The 13973-nt window shown below is 72.7% G+C and overlaps 2 protein-coding genes across 4 annotated transcripts; both read right to left on the bottom strand.

Moving 5' to 3' along the window:
- Positions 1–1579: 1579 nt before the first annotated feature.
- Positions 1580–6210, bottom strand: DHH (desert hedgehog signaling molecule). Its single transcript, XM_080570712.1, has 3 exons — positions 5456–6210; positions 3724–3987; positions 1580–3084 (listed from the first exon to the last, which is right to left on the bottom strand). Exons 1-3 carry the CDS (start codon positions 5763–5765, stop codon positions 2417–2419), a joined length of 1242 nt encoding a protein of 413 aa, XP_080426838.1. The 5' UTR covers positions 5766–6210; the 3' UTR covers positions 1580–2416.
- A 1461-nt stretch (positions 6211–7671) lies between these two features.
- Positions 7672–13631, bottom strand: LMBR1L (limb development membrane protein 1 like). Of its 3 annotated transcripts, none has more exons than XM_080570709.1 (17): positions 13330–13631; positions 11449–11533; positions 11150–11186; positions 10844–10983; positions 10652–10755; positions 10451–10577; positions 10251–10329; positions 10083–10147; positions 9881–9956; positions 9678–9761; positions 9473–9572; positions 9296–9373; positions 9129–9202; positions 8952–9042; positions 8669–8735; positions 8419–8580; positions 7672–8335 (listed from the first exon to the last, which is right to left on the bottom strand). In XM_080570709.1, exons 1-17 carry the CDS (start codon positions 13399–13401, stop codon positions 8277–8279), a joined length of 1500 nt encoding a protein of 499 aa, XP_080426835.1. In that variant the 5' UTR covers positions 13402–13631; the 3' UTR covers positions 7672–8276. The 3 variants fall into 3 exon arrangements, with proteins under 3 accessions (XP_080426835.1, XP_080426836.1, XP_080426837.1); XM_080570710.1 differs by having other exon boundaries at positions 7679–8335; positions 9473–9549; positions 10261–10329; positions 13330–13629; XM_080570711.1 differs by lacking the exon at positions 7672–8335 and having other exon boundaries at positions 8426–8580; positions 9473–9549.
- Positions 13632–13973: the final 342 nt, after the last annotated feature.

The following is a 13973-nucleotide window of genomic DNA, read 5'->3' as shown; positions in this document are numbered from 1 at the left end:
GGGGGGGGGAACGGAGAAGGAAAAGGCCGGGGGGGGGGGGGCGCCGCCGCCGCCGCGCCCGCACTACTTTGTCGGCGGGGGCTCGGGCGGAGGGAGACGGAGCGCGGAGGGCGCGGCGCTGCGGCACGGGGGAGGGCCGGCGCGGGCCGCAGTGCACGCTGCTGCCGGGAGGGATCCCTCCGCGCGCGTTAACCCCCGCGGTGCCGGAGCGGGCGCGAGGCGCGCACGTGGGCGGGGGGGGGGGGGGGGGCTCCAGTACCTGGAGGGGGGGCAGGGCGGTACCGGGGGGTCCCGGTTCAGCTCCCGGTTCCGTTCCCGGCCCCGCTCCCGGTTCTCCCGGGGGCCGCCGCGGGTGGGTGCGCGGGGCAGGCTCCGTCACGGGTCACGCGTGGCCGTGGGACCAGCGCGGCACCGGAGAGAGACCCCCCCCCCCCCCCCCGTACCCCCACGGCGGTGTGCAGCCGGTCTCGTCCCGGCCCCGCTCGTGGGGCGCCCTCCCCGTACCCCGGTTCCTGCCCTCCCCCGGCTCTAATTGGGCAATCAGCGGCAATTAGCCGGGCAGGGAGCGCGGCCCCCAGCCCACCCCCGCTCACCCCAACCTCGGGGACCCTCCCCCAGCCCCGGCCCCCCAGGGTGCTGCCCCCCCCCCCCCCCCCAGCGACCTGCAGGGACCCCAGGGTGCAGCCCCCCCCCCCCAGCCCCGCCATCCGGGGGGGGCTCCGCCGTGGGTGCCGATGCGCAGGGCCGCGTCCATCCTTGTCACGCGTGTCCCCAGGTAGGGGCGATCCCCAGGCTGGGCAGCCCCCCCGCCCCGTGCGCCCCCCCCCCCTCCCCCGTGGGCTCGTGGCGCTCCGCTAACTTCCCCTCCACGACCCGCGAGGTTCGGCCTGGGGGGGGTCCCCGCCACCGCCCCCACGCGTGGGGGTGGGAGAAGGATCCCTCCCCCCCCCCCCGAGAAAGGGACGCTGCACCCACAGCACCCCTGCGGGGGGACACGGTCCGGGAGGGGGGGGGGAGGGCTGAGCGGGGCCCCACGCCGCCGGTAACCACTCTCGGGGGGGCAACCCCACGCCGCGCCACGCGTGGGAGCCCTGGGCCGAGCCCCACGCTCCCCCCACTCCCCTCCCCCTCCGGCCCGACCCACGGCGCGGCAGCCCCCGAGGAGCACCCGGCGGTACCGGGCCGGGGGCACGACCCCCGCCACGCCACGCGTGGGGAGGGAAAAGCGGCGCGGGCGGGCGCGGCACACAGCGCAATAAACGGCCCGCCGCGCCGGGGGGAGGGGGCGTGGCCGCCGCCACTACGCTCCCGCGCCGCGTGACCACAACACCGCCCGCTCGGCGCTCCCATTGGCCGGCGGGCGGCGGGTGGGCGGGGCGCGGCGCGCGCGCAGGCGCCTTGGCGGCAGCGGCTCCATTCATGAAAAGGCCGAGAGCGGCTCGGCCACGTGGTTGGCGCACACCTGCGGGGGACACGCGGGAGGGCGCCCACCTCTCGCCCCCCCCCCTCCCCCGGCCCTGCCCGGCCCCGGGGACCCCCCCAGCCCCCCCCCCCCCCCCTCAAGGCACAGCTCCGCAAGGGCCATAGATTTCTCTTTATTTACGAAAACAATTAAATAGTATTATTCTTTTTTTTTTTTTTTTTGGACAGAAGTGGTTAAAAGCACGCTCGCCCCCCCTGCCCCGACTGGGGTGGGGGGGGGGGGGGGCTGGCCGGAGGACGTTTATATTACCTTTATAAATAGAAAAATAAAACTCTCAAGCAGGGCGGGTTAGCGGTTAGCGCGGGTTAGAGCTGGGCCCCCTCCCTTCCCTGCAGCCCCGAGCGGTGCGGGGACGGGGACACCGCAGGGGACGGGGACGCTGCGGGTGATGAGCACACTGCGGGTGATGGGCACACCACGGGTGATGGGGACACTGCGGGTGAGGGGGACGCCATAGGTGACGGGGACACCAGGGGCGATGGGGACATGGTGGGTGACGGGGGACACCGCAGGTGATGGGCGCACCAGGGGTGATGGGGACACCGTGGGTGATGGGGACACCGCAGGTGACGGGGACACCGCTCAGCTCGACGGGCAGTGCCGCAGTCCCCAGGCACAGCGGTTAATAAAGCAATAAATACGGGGGGAGCACACGGGTGGGGGGGGCTGGGCTGCGGGGACCACCCGACCCCCCCCCCAAGCAGCACTGCGGGGTGGCTCCCAGGACACAGGAGGGGGCTGAGCCCTGCTCCCCGCAACATGTCCCCCCCCCTTCACCCCAAGCAGCGCCCAGCCGAGGGGCACCCAACCTCCCCGCGGGGCCGGGGGTGCCCCCACACCTCCTCCTTGGCACCCATGGGCGAGGGGTCTGGCGCTGGTCCCGGTGCTCCGGCGTGAGGCGTGAGCCCTGCAGGCTGGGGGGGGGGGGGGGCCCTACGCCTGCGCAGCCTCGTGGCCCAGCACCCCCCAGGCCAGGCGGTAGAGCAGGTGCGAGTACCAGTGCACGCCCGCCTCCGGTGCCGTCCCGTTGCCCCCCTCGGCACGGGCGGGCAGCAGCGAGAGGAGCCCGTGGAAGAGGCGGAGGGGGGCGAAGGCGCGGTGGGCCCAGCGGTGGCTCTCCAGGACGGCGTAGCAGGATGCCAGCACCCCGTTGACCAGCAGGGTCCCGTGGGAGGTGAGGGGGGCGAAGACCCCCACGCCTTCCTCCCGCGAGACCCTCAGCACACGCGCGGGGCGCAGCCCCTGCCCGCCAGCCCCCTGGGCCAGCACCGCGTCCCCCGGCCGCAGGCGGCGGGCGAAGACGGGCAGGAAGGCGGCCGAGCCGTTGGTGGTCCCGCGGGCGGCGAAGACGAGGTGGGACGGGGTGAGGAGCAGCCGGCGCGCCGGGCTGGCCGTCTCGATGGCCACGAAGGAGGCGCGTTGGCCCAGGTCGCGGTGGAGGAAGAGCAGCACCTCGGTGGGCACCAGGCGCCCGCCGGGCTCCGCGCCCAGCACCCAGTCGCCCCGGCGGAGGTCGGCCAAGCCCCGGCGCTCGCCGCTCTTCAGCGTCACCGTCGCGTGGCCCGGGAAGCAGCCGCCGGTGCGCACGGCCAGGGAGTTATCTGGGCAGGTGGAGAACGCCACCGGTGGGTCCCCGCGGCCACCTGGGGGGGAGCGGTGGAGGGGAAAGGGCCCCGAGCAGAGCCGCTCCAACCGGACCCGAACCACCCCCCCCCACCCCCCAAAACAAAGCGGACATTTTCCGAAGCCCCCCCCTGCCCCTCATGGTTCCTGTGAGCAGGATCCCTGGCCCGGGCTGAGCGGGCGCTGCAGGGCCCCTTTGTCCGGCCCGCACTGATGCCCTTTGTTCCGCCTGGCCCTGCCGCTGCGGACGGTGACATTTACGGCCACTTTCACTTTCTGTCGATTGTCACTTCTGGCCTGGACCAGGGCTGCTGGCCGGAGCGGCCGCAGGACCGGGGGGGCCACATCCAAAGTGTCTTAAACCCCCCCCGCCATGCTCTGTGCCCGCACGGGAGGCGAGCCCTGGGGACGGCTCCATCTGTGCCACTTTGGGGGGGGGGGGGGACGGGGCTGAATATGATTTTTGCCAAGCTGGTGGCTGCGGGGAGCTGAGACAGGCCAGGGGCTACACCCCATGCCGCTCTGGGATGGAAGAGGGGGAGCAGAGGGTGTTGGGGGGCCACAGACCGGGGTGCTCACGGGGAAGGCAGCCCCCCGCCAGCCCCGCTGCGCCGTACCTGCTTTGACAGAGACGTGGATGTGCGCCTTGGACTCGTAGTAGACCCAGTCGAAGCCGGCCTCCACGGCCAGGCGCGCCAGCATGCCGTACTTGTGGCGGTCGCGGTCGGAGGTGGTGATGTCCAGCGCCCGGCCCTCGTAGTGCAGCGAGTCGGGGAGGTGGTGCCCGTCCTCGTCCCAGCCCTCCGTCACCCGCAGCTTCACCCCCGGCCACATGTTCATCACCGCGATGGCTAACGAGTTCACCCGCTCTTTGCAGCGCTGGATTTGGGGGGGGGGGGGGGGGGAACGAGCACCGGGGTCAGCACCAGCCCCCGCCGTGGCACCCGCAGCCCCTACCTGGGGCGTCCTGTGCGCAGACAGACAGACGGACACTGGGGGGCTGTGGGGGTTTGGAAGGGGCCATCCCGAAGGGGCTGCTGGCTGGGGGGGCAGATAGAGCCCCCCCCCCCCAGCCTGCAGAGGGGCCACAGCTGTTCCCCTCCCCCCCCCCCGAAATGGTGCAGGTTGAAGGTTAACGTGCCCCGGGGTCCTGCGGTGGAGCCCGGGCAGTCGGGCGGAAAGGGCACGGGACGGTGCCGGGTGTCACCTTCCCCTTGGCCATGGCTGTGATTAATTAACCCGACCGGGGGTGGGCACGGGGCAGAGCCGGGGGGGGGTGCAGCCGACCAGAACCAGCCTCACATCCCATAGCGGCACCGTGGGGGGGCTCAGCGCCTGCCAGAGCAGGGCAGGATGCGTGCAGCTCCCACGCTGCAGAGAACAGGGCTCTGCAGGGGCACAGCGGGGGGGGGGGGGTCCCACGAGCCGAGGGGGGCAGCGGGGGGGGCTCGGGCGGGTGCCGATGAGGGGCGCAGGGGCCGGAGCCCGCTCCCGTCCGCCCCAGCAGCCGGCGAGGTCGCGGCGTCCCTCCGTGCCCCGGTGCCCCCCCGGTTCCCCGTGCAACAAAGCCGCTCCCGGGAGCGGTGGGACCGCGGGGGGCGGGAGTGCGGGGCCCCGGTCCCGGGGCTGCCCGGCCCGGGGGGGGGGCCCGGCATGCGGCGGGGGGGCAGGAATGCGCCCGGCCCGGCCCGGCCCGGCCCGGCGACAATAGGCGCCTTCCAGCCCGGCTCTGACCTCAGGCCCCGGGAATGCCGGCACGGCCACAAAGGCCCCTTTCAGCCGCCCGCACCCCCGGGCCGGCTCCGTGCCCGCGGCCCCGCCGGGCTCCGCCCGCCCCGGCCCCGCCGCCCCCGCCGCCCCCGGTCCGAGGGAGCCGCGGCGCTGCCTGGACCACTCGCAGCATCCCCCGTCGCCATGGCGACCGCGGAGCCGCCCTTCGCCATGGCAACGGCGAGCATCCCGGCGGGACGAGCCGCAGCCCCGGACCCCCGGGAGACGTCTACCGGGGCCGCCCCCTCCCCGTTGGCCCGCCCCGGGGCCGGGCAAGGGCGGCCCCGCGAGCCGGGAGCGGCAGCCCCGGGATCCCCCCGGCCGCCCCCCGACGCCCCCTCCCCGTTAATCCCCGCCGCGGGGTCCTCAGCGTCCCACCCGGTGCCACCGGTACCGGGGCCCGGGGGGAAGCTCCGGGAGAAGCCGGGGAGGGGACCCCGCGCCCCGGGAGGGTCGGAGCCGCCGGGGGACGGTCGGGGCCACCGGGGACCGGTCGGGGCGCTCCCTCCCGCCCCCCTCCCAGCCACCCCCGCGCCCCCGGGAGCGCGGCCGGAGGATCCCGGGCGCAGCCCCCACCCTCGGTCATGAGCCGGTCCGCCCCCGTGTTCTCCTCGTCCTTGAAGATGATGTCGGGGTTGTAGTTGGGCACCAGCTCCCTGAAGCGCTCCGAGCCCCGCAGCACTTTGCCCTCCGCCTTCCCGCTCGCCCCCAGCGTCTGCTCGGGCACGTTGGGCACGAACTGCTTGTAGAGCAGCGGCGAGAGCTGCCGCCGCCCGAACCGCCGCCGGCCCACCGGGCCCCGGCCCGGGCCGCAGCCCAGCACCGGAGAGGCCAGCAGGAAAGCGGCGAGGCCGAGGAGGCCGAGGGCGAAGCGGCTGCACCGGGGCATCCCGGCCGCCGAGCTCCGCCGGGCCCCGCTGCCTCCGCGGCCCCCCGCTTCAGTCACCGGGGGGCACGGGCGGCCGGGGCGGGCATGGCACCGGCGCGGCGGCCCCGGGGCTTTTAGCGGCTCCCGGTGCCAGGGGCGGGTCGGCGGCGTTTCCTTCTCACACCCACGGGCCCGTCGCCGCTCCGGGACCCGCGGCCACCCGGGACCAGTGACACCCCCCCCCCCCACGCACCCCCCCCCGGGGGCCGCCACCACCCACTCGGAGCGCCCGGGCACCGGCGCGTTTCCCACCCGCGCCCACGGACCCGGCACCCCCTCTCCTGGCGCTGCACCCTGCTCCCGGGGGGGGTCCTCGCCGGGGAAAGCCCCCCTCCTCCTACCGCTGCGGCCCCGGGACGGGCACCGGGAACCGGGAACCGGCCCCCAGGCACCGCGCTCCTGGCACTGGCTCGGTCCCCGGCCCCGGCCGCCCCGCTCTTGGCACCGCCCCGGCACCGGGACCTCTCCCCGCTCCTGGCACCGTGCCCCGATTCCGGCCCCCCCCCACCTCGTCTGGGTCCTGCGTTCCGGTACCGGCCCCCCTCACTTCTCCGGCACCCGCGCTCCGGTACCGGGACCCCCCCCCCCCCTTTCCCCTTTTTCCTTATCTCGCCGCCGCGCGTCCGGTGCCGGCCCCGCTCCCCTCGCCTGTCAGTGCCCTCCGGGACCCGGGTCCCCCCCTTCCCCGGCACCGCGCCCCGCTCCCGGGACCGTTTCTCCCGCCGCTGCCCCCTGGCACCGGAGCCGCCCGTTATCCTACGGCTGCCCCGCCGGTACCGGCAGCTCCTCCACCCCCTGGCCGAGCCGCCGGTACCGTGCCCCAATTCCTGGCTCTCCCCACTTCTCCCCCGTTTGCTGCCGCCCCCGGTACCGGTACCCGCTCCTGGCGCTGCCCCCGGTACCGGGCTGCCCGCAGCCGCCCCGGGCCGTGTCGGGCGGCCCCGGCCGGGTGCCCCCCACCTGCACCCGCTCGGCTCCGGCACTGGGCAGCGCCGCCGGGTCCCTCCGGCCCCGCCTCGGAGCCCGGCCCCCGGGAGCGGCGGCAGCGGCGGCCACATCCCCCGGGGCCGCCCCCGCCGGGGCCGCGCTGCCCAGGACGGCCCCTCCGAGCCCCGGGTGTCCCCCCCCCTCCCGGCACCCCAAGGAGCCGCCCGTGCCCCCCTCCCCAAGAGCACCCCCAGCCACGACGAGGAGGCACCCGAGGGTGCCAAGGAGCCCGGCGAGGGCAGGAGGCAGCGGCAGGCTGGGAGCGGAGGGGGGGGGCCCGGCCGCCAGCCCCCCCGCAGCCCCCCCTGCAGCCCCCGTGCCAGCCCAGGGTGACCGGGATGGGAGCAGGGCGCAGGGAAATCGCGGGCACCGATGGCCTCATTTCCTTCTATATAAACCCGGTTTCCTGCGCTTCCTGCTCAGCCCTGGCTCGGGGTGGGGATGGGGGGGGCGATGGCCCCCCTATGCACGGGGAGGGGGGGGCAGCCTGGCGCAGCCCCAGCCCGGGCAGGATGGGTGGGGGGCCTGTTCCTGGGCAGCTTCCGTGAGCCCCCCCTCCCTGGGCCACAGAGGGGCCGGAGCCCCCCCAGGCCCCTGTGGTGGGGGCAGATGGGCTCAGAGCAGCTCAGCCCCCCCCCTTCCCACACCCCAAAGCCCCCTGGTGCTGCCCCCCCCCCCCCCCATTTCAGACTGGGGCTATCAGCACCAGGAACTGGGGCCAGGAGCAGCCCTCACCTTCGGCCCTTCCTGGAGCGGGCTCGTTAGCCACGGCCAGGAAGAGGGTTAATTACGGCCCCCAGGGAGAAGGCAGGAGCAGAGCCCCCCCCATAGGAACTCTAATCCCTGCCCAAGCCCCCCCCCAAGCCCTGCCCTAAGGTGGAACCAAATCATGCAGCTTGAAAATTTTCTATATATTAAAAAAAAAACAGAGTTTGTTTATTGCTCCGAACAAATAACTGGTAACAGAGACCTGACCAACTCATCACACAGCTCCTGGGGGGGCCCTGCCCCAGCCCTGCTCCTTCTTGGGGGGGGGGGGGTCAACCAGCGCCCCCTGGCAGCCCCCAGAGCAACAGGGGGATGGGGTGCGGGGTGACGGGGGGGCAGAGGAGCACGGGGCCCCGCCGTTAAGTGTTAGCGGGATGCCTGGGGAGGGGGGAGACATTGAAAACCACACAAACTCCAAGAGAGCAGCACTGGGGGGGGGCAAAGGGCCCGGCCCCACGAGGTATGTAAAGGAGTGGGGGGGCTGCAGCCAGCACAGCCCCGGGAGCTGCAGTCCCCTGACGGGGGCACGGCTCAAGGCCAAGGCTCAGTAGCGCAACAGGCTGAGATAGGACTGGGGGGGGGGGGCCCAGCCAGGCCCCCTCCTGGAGGCTCAGCTCCTCCTGGGGGGCTCCAGCATCCCTGACGCACCCGGCGGCATCGGGACCAGCGCTGCAGCCGTCCTCGGGGTGGGGAGGGGACAGCCTCGTGCCCCCAGCCCTAGCAGCGCTCGCCCAGGGGCCGGGAGCGCGGCACGGGCAGCGGCAGCTTGTGCAGACCTGGGTGCAGAGGGAGAGGGTGAGAGGCAGGCAGGGGACGGCCCCAGCGCCTTGTCCCGTGTCCCCAGTGTCCCCGTCCTCACCAAAGGCGCGGAGCAGCTCCTCCTGCACGGCCCAGGTCACCTTCTTCACCAGGCACAGCGTGGTGAGCGCCGCAAAGCCCATGTTGTAGAGGAAGACGATGTAGAAGTTCCCCAGCCAGTTGAAGCGGCCAAAATCCCCCAGGAGGTCAAAGCGGGTGATCCCTGCACGAGGTGGGGGGGGGGGGGGGGGGGGGGTCAGGGCACGCCGGCCCCGGGGGGCTGCCCCAGCCCCAGCCCCACCGCAGCTCACCCAGCGTCCTGGAGAAGACGGGCAGGGCAGAGCTGAGCACCAGCAAGGACACGCAGTTCCCGATGATCTGCGGGGGAAGAAGGAGCATTTGAAGGAGCCACGGCACAGCCCCACGGTCCTGAGCCTGCTCCCGGGGCCCCGCAGCAGCCGGGGCTGTGCTGGAGGCAGGGGGAGCCGGCGGGACGCGCGGTGCCCTCGTGTGGGGATGCCGCACAGCGCACAAGGACACGGGCACAGCCACGCATCACCTGGGGGACCCCCAGCCTGGGGGGGCGGCTCTCACCTTGGTGAGGGGGGTGTCCTGCCTCTCGGGGAGCAGCCGGGTGAAGAGGGGGGAGCTGTAGAAGCCCACGACGGAGGAGAGCATCAGGTAGCTGCGAGGGGGCGTTAAGGAGAGGACAGAGGGGACAGCGCAGGGGACAGCGCAGGGGACAGCCACCGGTGCCCGTGTGAAGGATACAAGATGAGGATGACCTGCAGGGCAGCTCCAAAGGTGCCGAAGATGGAGAAGGAGACCTGGCCCAGGGGCGCATCCTGCGGGGCAGGAGGCACTTTGTGGGAACGAGCCCGGCAGATGGGGCTCCTCGCTGTCCCCTGTCCTCCCCCCCCCCCCCCCCCCCCAGGTACCTGGATACCCCGTGGCATCGCGGCATCGTCCAGCAACAGTTCCAGGACGTGGAAGCAGACGATGAGCACCGAGATCCCCTGGGAAGAGGAGGAGGAGGAGGGAGTCAGGGCGTCTGTGGGGCCCTGCGACACGCAGGGGGACAGGGACAAGATGGGGACCCGGCCAGGGACACTTACTGTCAGCGCCAGGAGGCCCAGCATGGCCAGGGGGTAGCCCAGGTTCCTCTGCCAGGGCGACGCTCGGTGCCGCAGCTCTGCGGGGAGGACGTTACGGCCCCTGCCCCACGGCACCCCCGTCCCTCTCACCACAGGGTGCAGGCTCCCAGAGAACCAGTGCTCCCAGTGCTCCCAGTGCCCAGCTCCGGTCGCCCCAGCTCCTTACCCAGCTTCCGCCTTTTGCTCTGGATGGCGAGGAGCTGCTCCCGCAGCAGCCCCACGTTCAGGTTCAGCCAGCAGGAAGCTTTGCCTGCAGGGGGAGACACCGAGGGGCTCGCGGGGGCCGAGGGCTCCCCACGTGCTGAGGGATTGGGGTCCCCTGGGCACCCCAAGGCACCTCCCCAGCCAGCGCCTGCGCTGGGCACCCACCGGACGTGATCCTGCGGGACACGGCGGCTTCCTCGAACCTCGTGCAGCTCAGCTGCTCGTCCAGGTCTTCCAGGAGCTGGGGACGGGCCAGGAGCCGTGAGCAGGGGACACGGGTGGCACCCCGGGAGCTAGGGGCCCAGGCAGCCTCGCGGCTCGGGGACACCAAGACCCTAGGCAGGGCCTCACGGGGGGGGCACCTTACCCGGGGTTTCACCAGCAGCTTCCCCGTGACGGTGAACATGGTGGAGAGGCCAAAGGGGGTGCACACTGCGGGTAGGAGGAGAGGGTGAGCCCCAGCACCCTACTCCTCCCTGGGCCACCAGAAGGGTCCTGAGCTGCCCCACCATGCCAGGGAGCGTCCCCACAGTACCCTGACTTACGCAGCAGGAGCAGCACGCCAAAGAGCGAGATGCAGGAGTAGAGGTAGGGCAGGTAGTACTCCCAGAGGTCTGCGGAGACAGGGGGCAGGATGCAGCAGGCCCCCAGGGCAGCCCTCCTCCTGCCCCTTTCAGCACCAGGGGCCCCATCCTGCCCCACCAGCCCAGAACCCTGAGCCCTGGCAGCACCCACCGTAGAGGGACTGGCGACTGGCCGCGTTGTTGCCGACGATGGCAGAGGCCACCCAGACCATGCCCAGCACCAGCAGCGTCAGCAGCAGCAGCACCACCGACGTCTCGTACACCCTGGCCATGATGCCCTGAGGGAACGGGATCAGCAGCAAGCCAGGGAGAGGGACACAGGGTTGGGGACAGGCCCCATGGGGCCACGTACCTTCTTGGACCCCGCAAAGCCCTCCGACTCGGTGAAGAAGTATGCAAAGGGCATGAGGAAGACAAGGGACATGTTGGAGAAGAGGAAGACCAAGTTCCAGAGGCCTGGGAGGGACAGAATAGGGTGAGCTCCCGGTGGGGCAGCCCCAACCTGCAGCCCTGGGCACCCCGGGGCCACCCCACGCGCACCCACCGTGGATGAGGGACCCGTTCAGCCACTGGATGTAGTAGTTGTGGGGGAAGGAGAGCAGCACCTCGTTGCTGATGATGGAGAAGGGGAGAAGGAGCACGGCACCCAGCGCCACGGCCAGGGTGAAGGTGCACATCCCCAGCCTGCGGGAGGGAGGAGTGTTGATTCCAGCCCCTGCGTGGATGTCACAGCCCGGCCACAAACCCCCCAGGGGGGTCACTGGCCCCCATGGAGCTGGGGAACGCCGTGTCCCAGCCGGGCAGGGAGAGGGAAGTGGCTGAGCAGGAGCAGGACAGGGGAGGAACTTACGCAATCCTGTTGACAGCAGCGTCCTCGTCATCGTGAACTGCGGAGGAACAAACCACCAGGATGGCTCCCTGCTTTTCCCCCCCCGCCCGCCCCCCCCCCCAAACGGAGCTGCAAAGCCTGGCAGCGCTCCCGAGGGAGCTGGGGCTCTGCTCCCCTCCTGTGGCAGCCCCGGGAGATGCCCCACAGAGAAGGATGCCCCAGGAATGTGGGCTGTGGTGGGACTGGGGCTGCTGAGGGAGGCAGAAAGCAGCGGAGGAGCATCTCGGGGGAGGCTCGGTTTGGCTGCCCCCCGCCCCTACCTGCCGCGAAGTCCGTCTGCTTCTTGAAGTGGGTTATGATGAAGTGGCAGAGGATGTAGAGGCTGGCAAAGAGCAGGGCGCAGATCTGTGGGCAGAGCAGCGTGGGCAGCGCTGGTGGACCCAGAGGGCAGCGCTCCCACCCTGGGCTCTGCCACCGGGACCTGTCAGCTCCACCCTATTTGTTTTTCCAGTCCTGGCCCTGTTCACTCACCCCACACGTGTGCTCGGCCCTACCCACACACAGGGGCTGCACCCAGGGTTCACCCACTGGGTGCTCGCGAGCTGCCAGGAGGTCCCACAGGGGTTGGGAGCGGGGGGCAAACACAGGCAACAACTCTGGGGCAGCCCGCACCAGCAGAGTTGCGGGCAGCTGGGACCCCCAGCCCCGCAGCCCTCATCCTGCTGGCACCAGCACCCAGCGGGGCTGTGGGAGCAGCTTTGGGCCAGGCACCAAGGCCAGCTGCAGGGTCTGTCCATCCCTCCCGCCCCCGCCAGCACGCCGAGGCCCAGCCAGAGCAGGCGATGTTCGAGGAACACAGCGACCTTTCATCCCTGCGGGTACGCGGCGAAACAGGGAAAGGTCGCCCGAATCTACCGCCTTGGCACGGGCGGAGTGGAGCGGCACCTCCCTCCTGCCAGAGGCTTGGCTGGGAGTCCCAGGGGTGGGGGGATGCCCAGTGGGGTGGCAGGGAGCCCCTGGAGCCCCCCGCGGGTGGTCTCCAGCCTCTGCTTTCATCCAGGGAAGCGCCACAAGCTGTGAGCCTCCTTCTGCCCATGGGCTGCATCCCAAAGTGGAAAGCTCTGCTTGGCCAAGGGACCCCAAACACCTGCACCCAGAAAGCGTGCAAGAAAGGGGCCTCGCGAGGAGGCCCCACAAGGAGGCCCGGGACAGGCCGGGTAGGGGAGCGGTGTCCCTGCTCCATCCCAGCGTAGGGCGAGGGCTCCCCAGCAGCGCTGACGCAACCACAGGGCAGGAGTGAGGCAGAGCTCCACAACGTGGCTCGGAAAGTCTGAAAGGTCGAGCGAGCTCCACGCTGGCTGTGCTGAGCCAGGAGTTCCCGGGGCAGAGGCAGCTCAGCGGGGTGGAGGCCTGGGGAGCTCCGGAGCAGTAATGCTCGGCTCTGGCCACCCCGCACGCAGCATCCCAGGGACCCTTGGGAGATGCCAGGGCCAGGACACGTGGGTGCCCCCACATCCCTGACCCGTGGCAGGGGGTGCTGCAGCCGGCAGAGCCAGGACCAGAGCAGCAGCCCCAGCTGCTCCCCTCCACGGTGCCCCCAGACCTGGGGAGCTCTGCAGGGCCCCTGTCCGCTCTCATTGGTGCTGAGCACCCTGGGGCAGGGACAGGGGCACCTGGCCCGAGTCTGGCACAACTCTGATGCTGCTCCGCCAGCCCAGCACTGGGCCCCCACAGCCCTCCCCCATGGCTGGGGGCTCCCCAGGGGCATGGGAGGTGCTGGGGCACTGCAGGACCCCAGAGCTACAGGGGAAGGCCAGGACCAGGGACCACATCCTGGCCCCCTTGCACCCCATGGACCCCCCCCCCCCCCTTTGGGAGGGGAGACCGTAGCGGGCCCTGGCTGTGCTCAGAGGCAGGGGGCGGCTCCTGCCGGGCCGAGGGGCCCCGCTCTGCCTGGGACAGGCTCCCCGCGCTCCCCGGGCCGAGCCGAGCCGGGCCGGGCTATCTGCGGGGCGCACGGCTGCACGGCGCGGCTGTGGCACCGATAAGGACCGGGCGTGGGGCACAGCCCCGGCGGCGGCCGGGCTCCGGAGCTGCCCCCGGGGGGGGATGCAGGGTCCCAGCGCCCCCCTCCCCCCCCCCCCAGCGGGACCCCGGCCCCGCAGGACGCCCCCTCCCCGCCGCCCGCGCCCCGCACTCACGATGCATTCGCGGACCCGTTCGTGGAAAAGCTGCTCCCGCACGGCCAGGGCGTCGTGCTCCACAGGGGCCATGGGGCGGCCAGCATGGCCGAGCCGAGCCGAGCCGAGCCGAGCCGGGGCAGGACAAAGCGCAGGGCAGAGCCGGGCCGGATCCGGACACAGCGCAGGGCCGGGCCGAGCCGAGCCAGGCCACAGCGCAGAGCCGAGCCGAGCCGAGCCGAGCCGAGCCGGGGCAGGCCAAAGCGCAGAGCCGAGCCGAGCCGAGCCGAGCCGAGCCGGGCCGAGCCGGGCCGGGCCGGATCCGGCCACAGGGCAGGGCCGGGCCGGGCCGGGCCGAGCCGAGCCGGGGCAGGCCAAAGCGCAGAGCCGAGCCGAGCCGAGCCGAGCCGGATCCGGACACAGCGCAGGGCCGGGCCGGGCCGAGCCGTGCGGGGCCGCCCGCAGCACCAGGAGGCGAGACGAGGCCCCGCCCCCCCGCCCGGCCCCGCCCCCCGCATCCCCTATTGGCTGCCGGCTTTGAATGAGGCGCCGCTCATTGGCCAAGGGCTGCGCGGGCGGCCCCCATTGGCTGGAGGCGCCGCCACGTTCCCAGCCGCCGCTCCCACGGCCCCGCCGGACTCCCCCCTCCCCCCGAAAGCAGGAAG

Source organism: Anser brachyrhynchus, assembly GCF_964034855.1.
Source record: "Anser brachyrhynchus genome assembly, chromosome: 29".
NCBI classification, from domain to species: Eukaryota; Metazoa; Chordata; class Aves; order Anseriformes; family Anatidae; genus Anser; species Anser brachyrhynchus.
Note: the sequence above shows the minus strand (reverse complement) of the source record. Positions and strands in the feature narration are given on the sequence as shown.

Excerpts from the sequence above, each read along its gene's own strand:
- DHH (XM_080570712.1), bottom strand. The coding sequence starts at position 5,765 with ATGCCCCGGTGCAGCCGCTTCGCCCTCGGCCTCCTCGGCCTCGCCGCT. Across the intron at positions 3,988-5,455 it reads GGCGGACCGGCTCATGACCG|AGCGCTGCAAAGAGCGGGTG; the intron begins AGGGTGGGGGCT and ends CCCCCCAAATCC. Across the intron at positions 3,085-3,723 it reads CCACGTCTCTGTCAAAGCAG|ATAACTCCCTGGCCGTGCGC; the intron begins GTACGGCGCAGC and ends CCACCTGCCCAG.
- LMBR1L (XM_080570709.1), bottom strand. The coding sequence starts at position 13,401 with ATGGCCCCTGTGGAGCACGACGCCCTGGCCGTGCGGGAGCAGCTTTTC. Across the intron at positions 9,957-10,082 it reads AGCTGCTGGTGAAACCCCGG|CTCCTGGAAGACCTGGACGA; the intron begins GTAAGGTGCCCC and ends GCCCGTCCCCAG. Across the intron at positions 8,736-8,951 it reads AGGACACCCCCCTCACCAAG|ATCATCGGGAACTGCGTGTC; the intron begins GTGAGAGCCGCC and ends CTTCCCCCGCAG.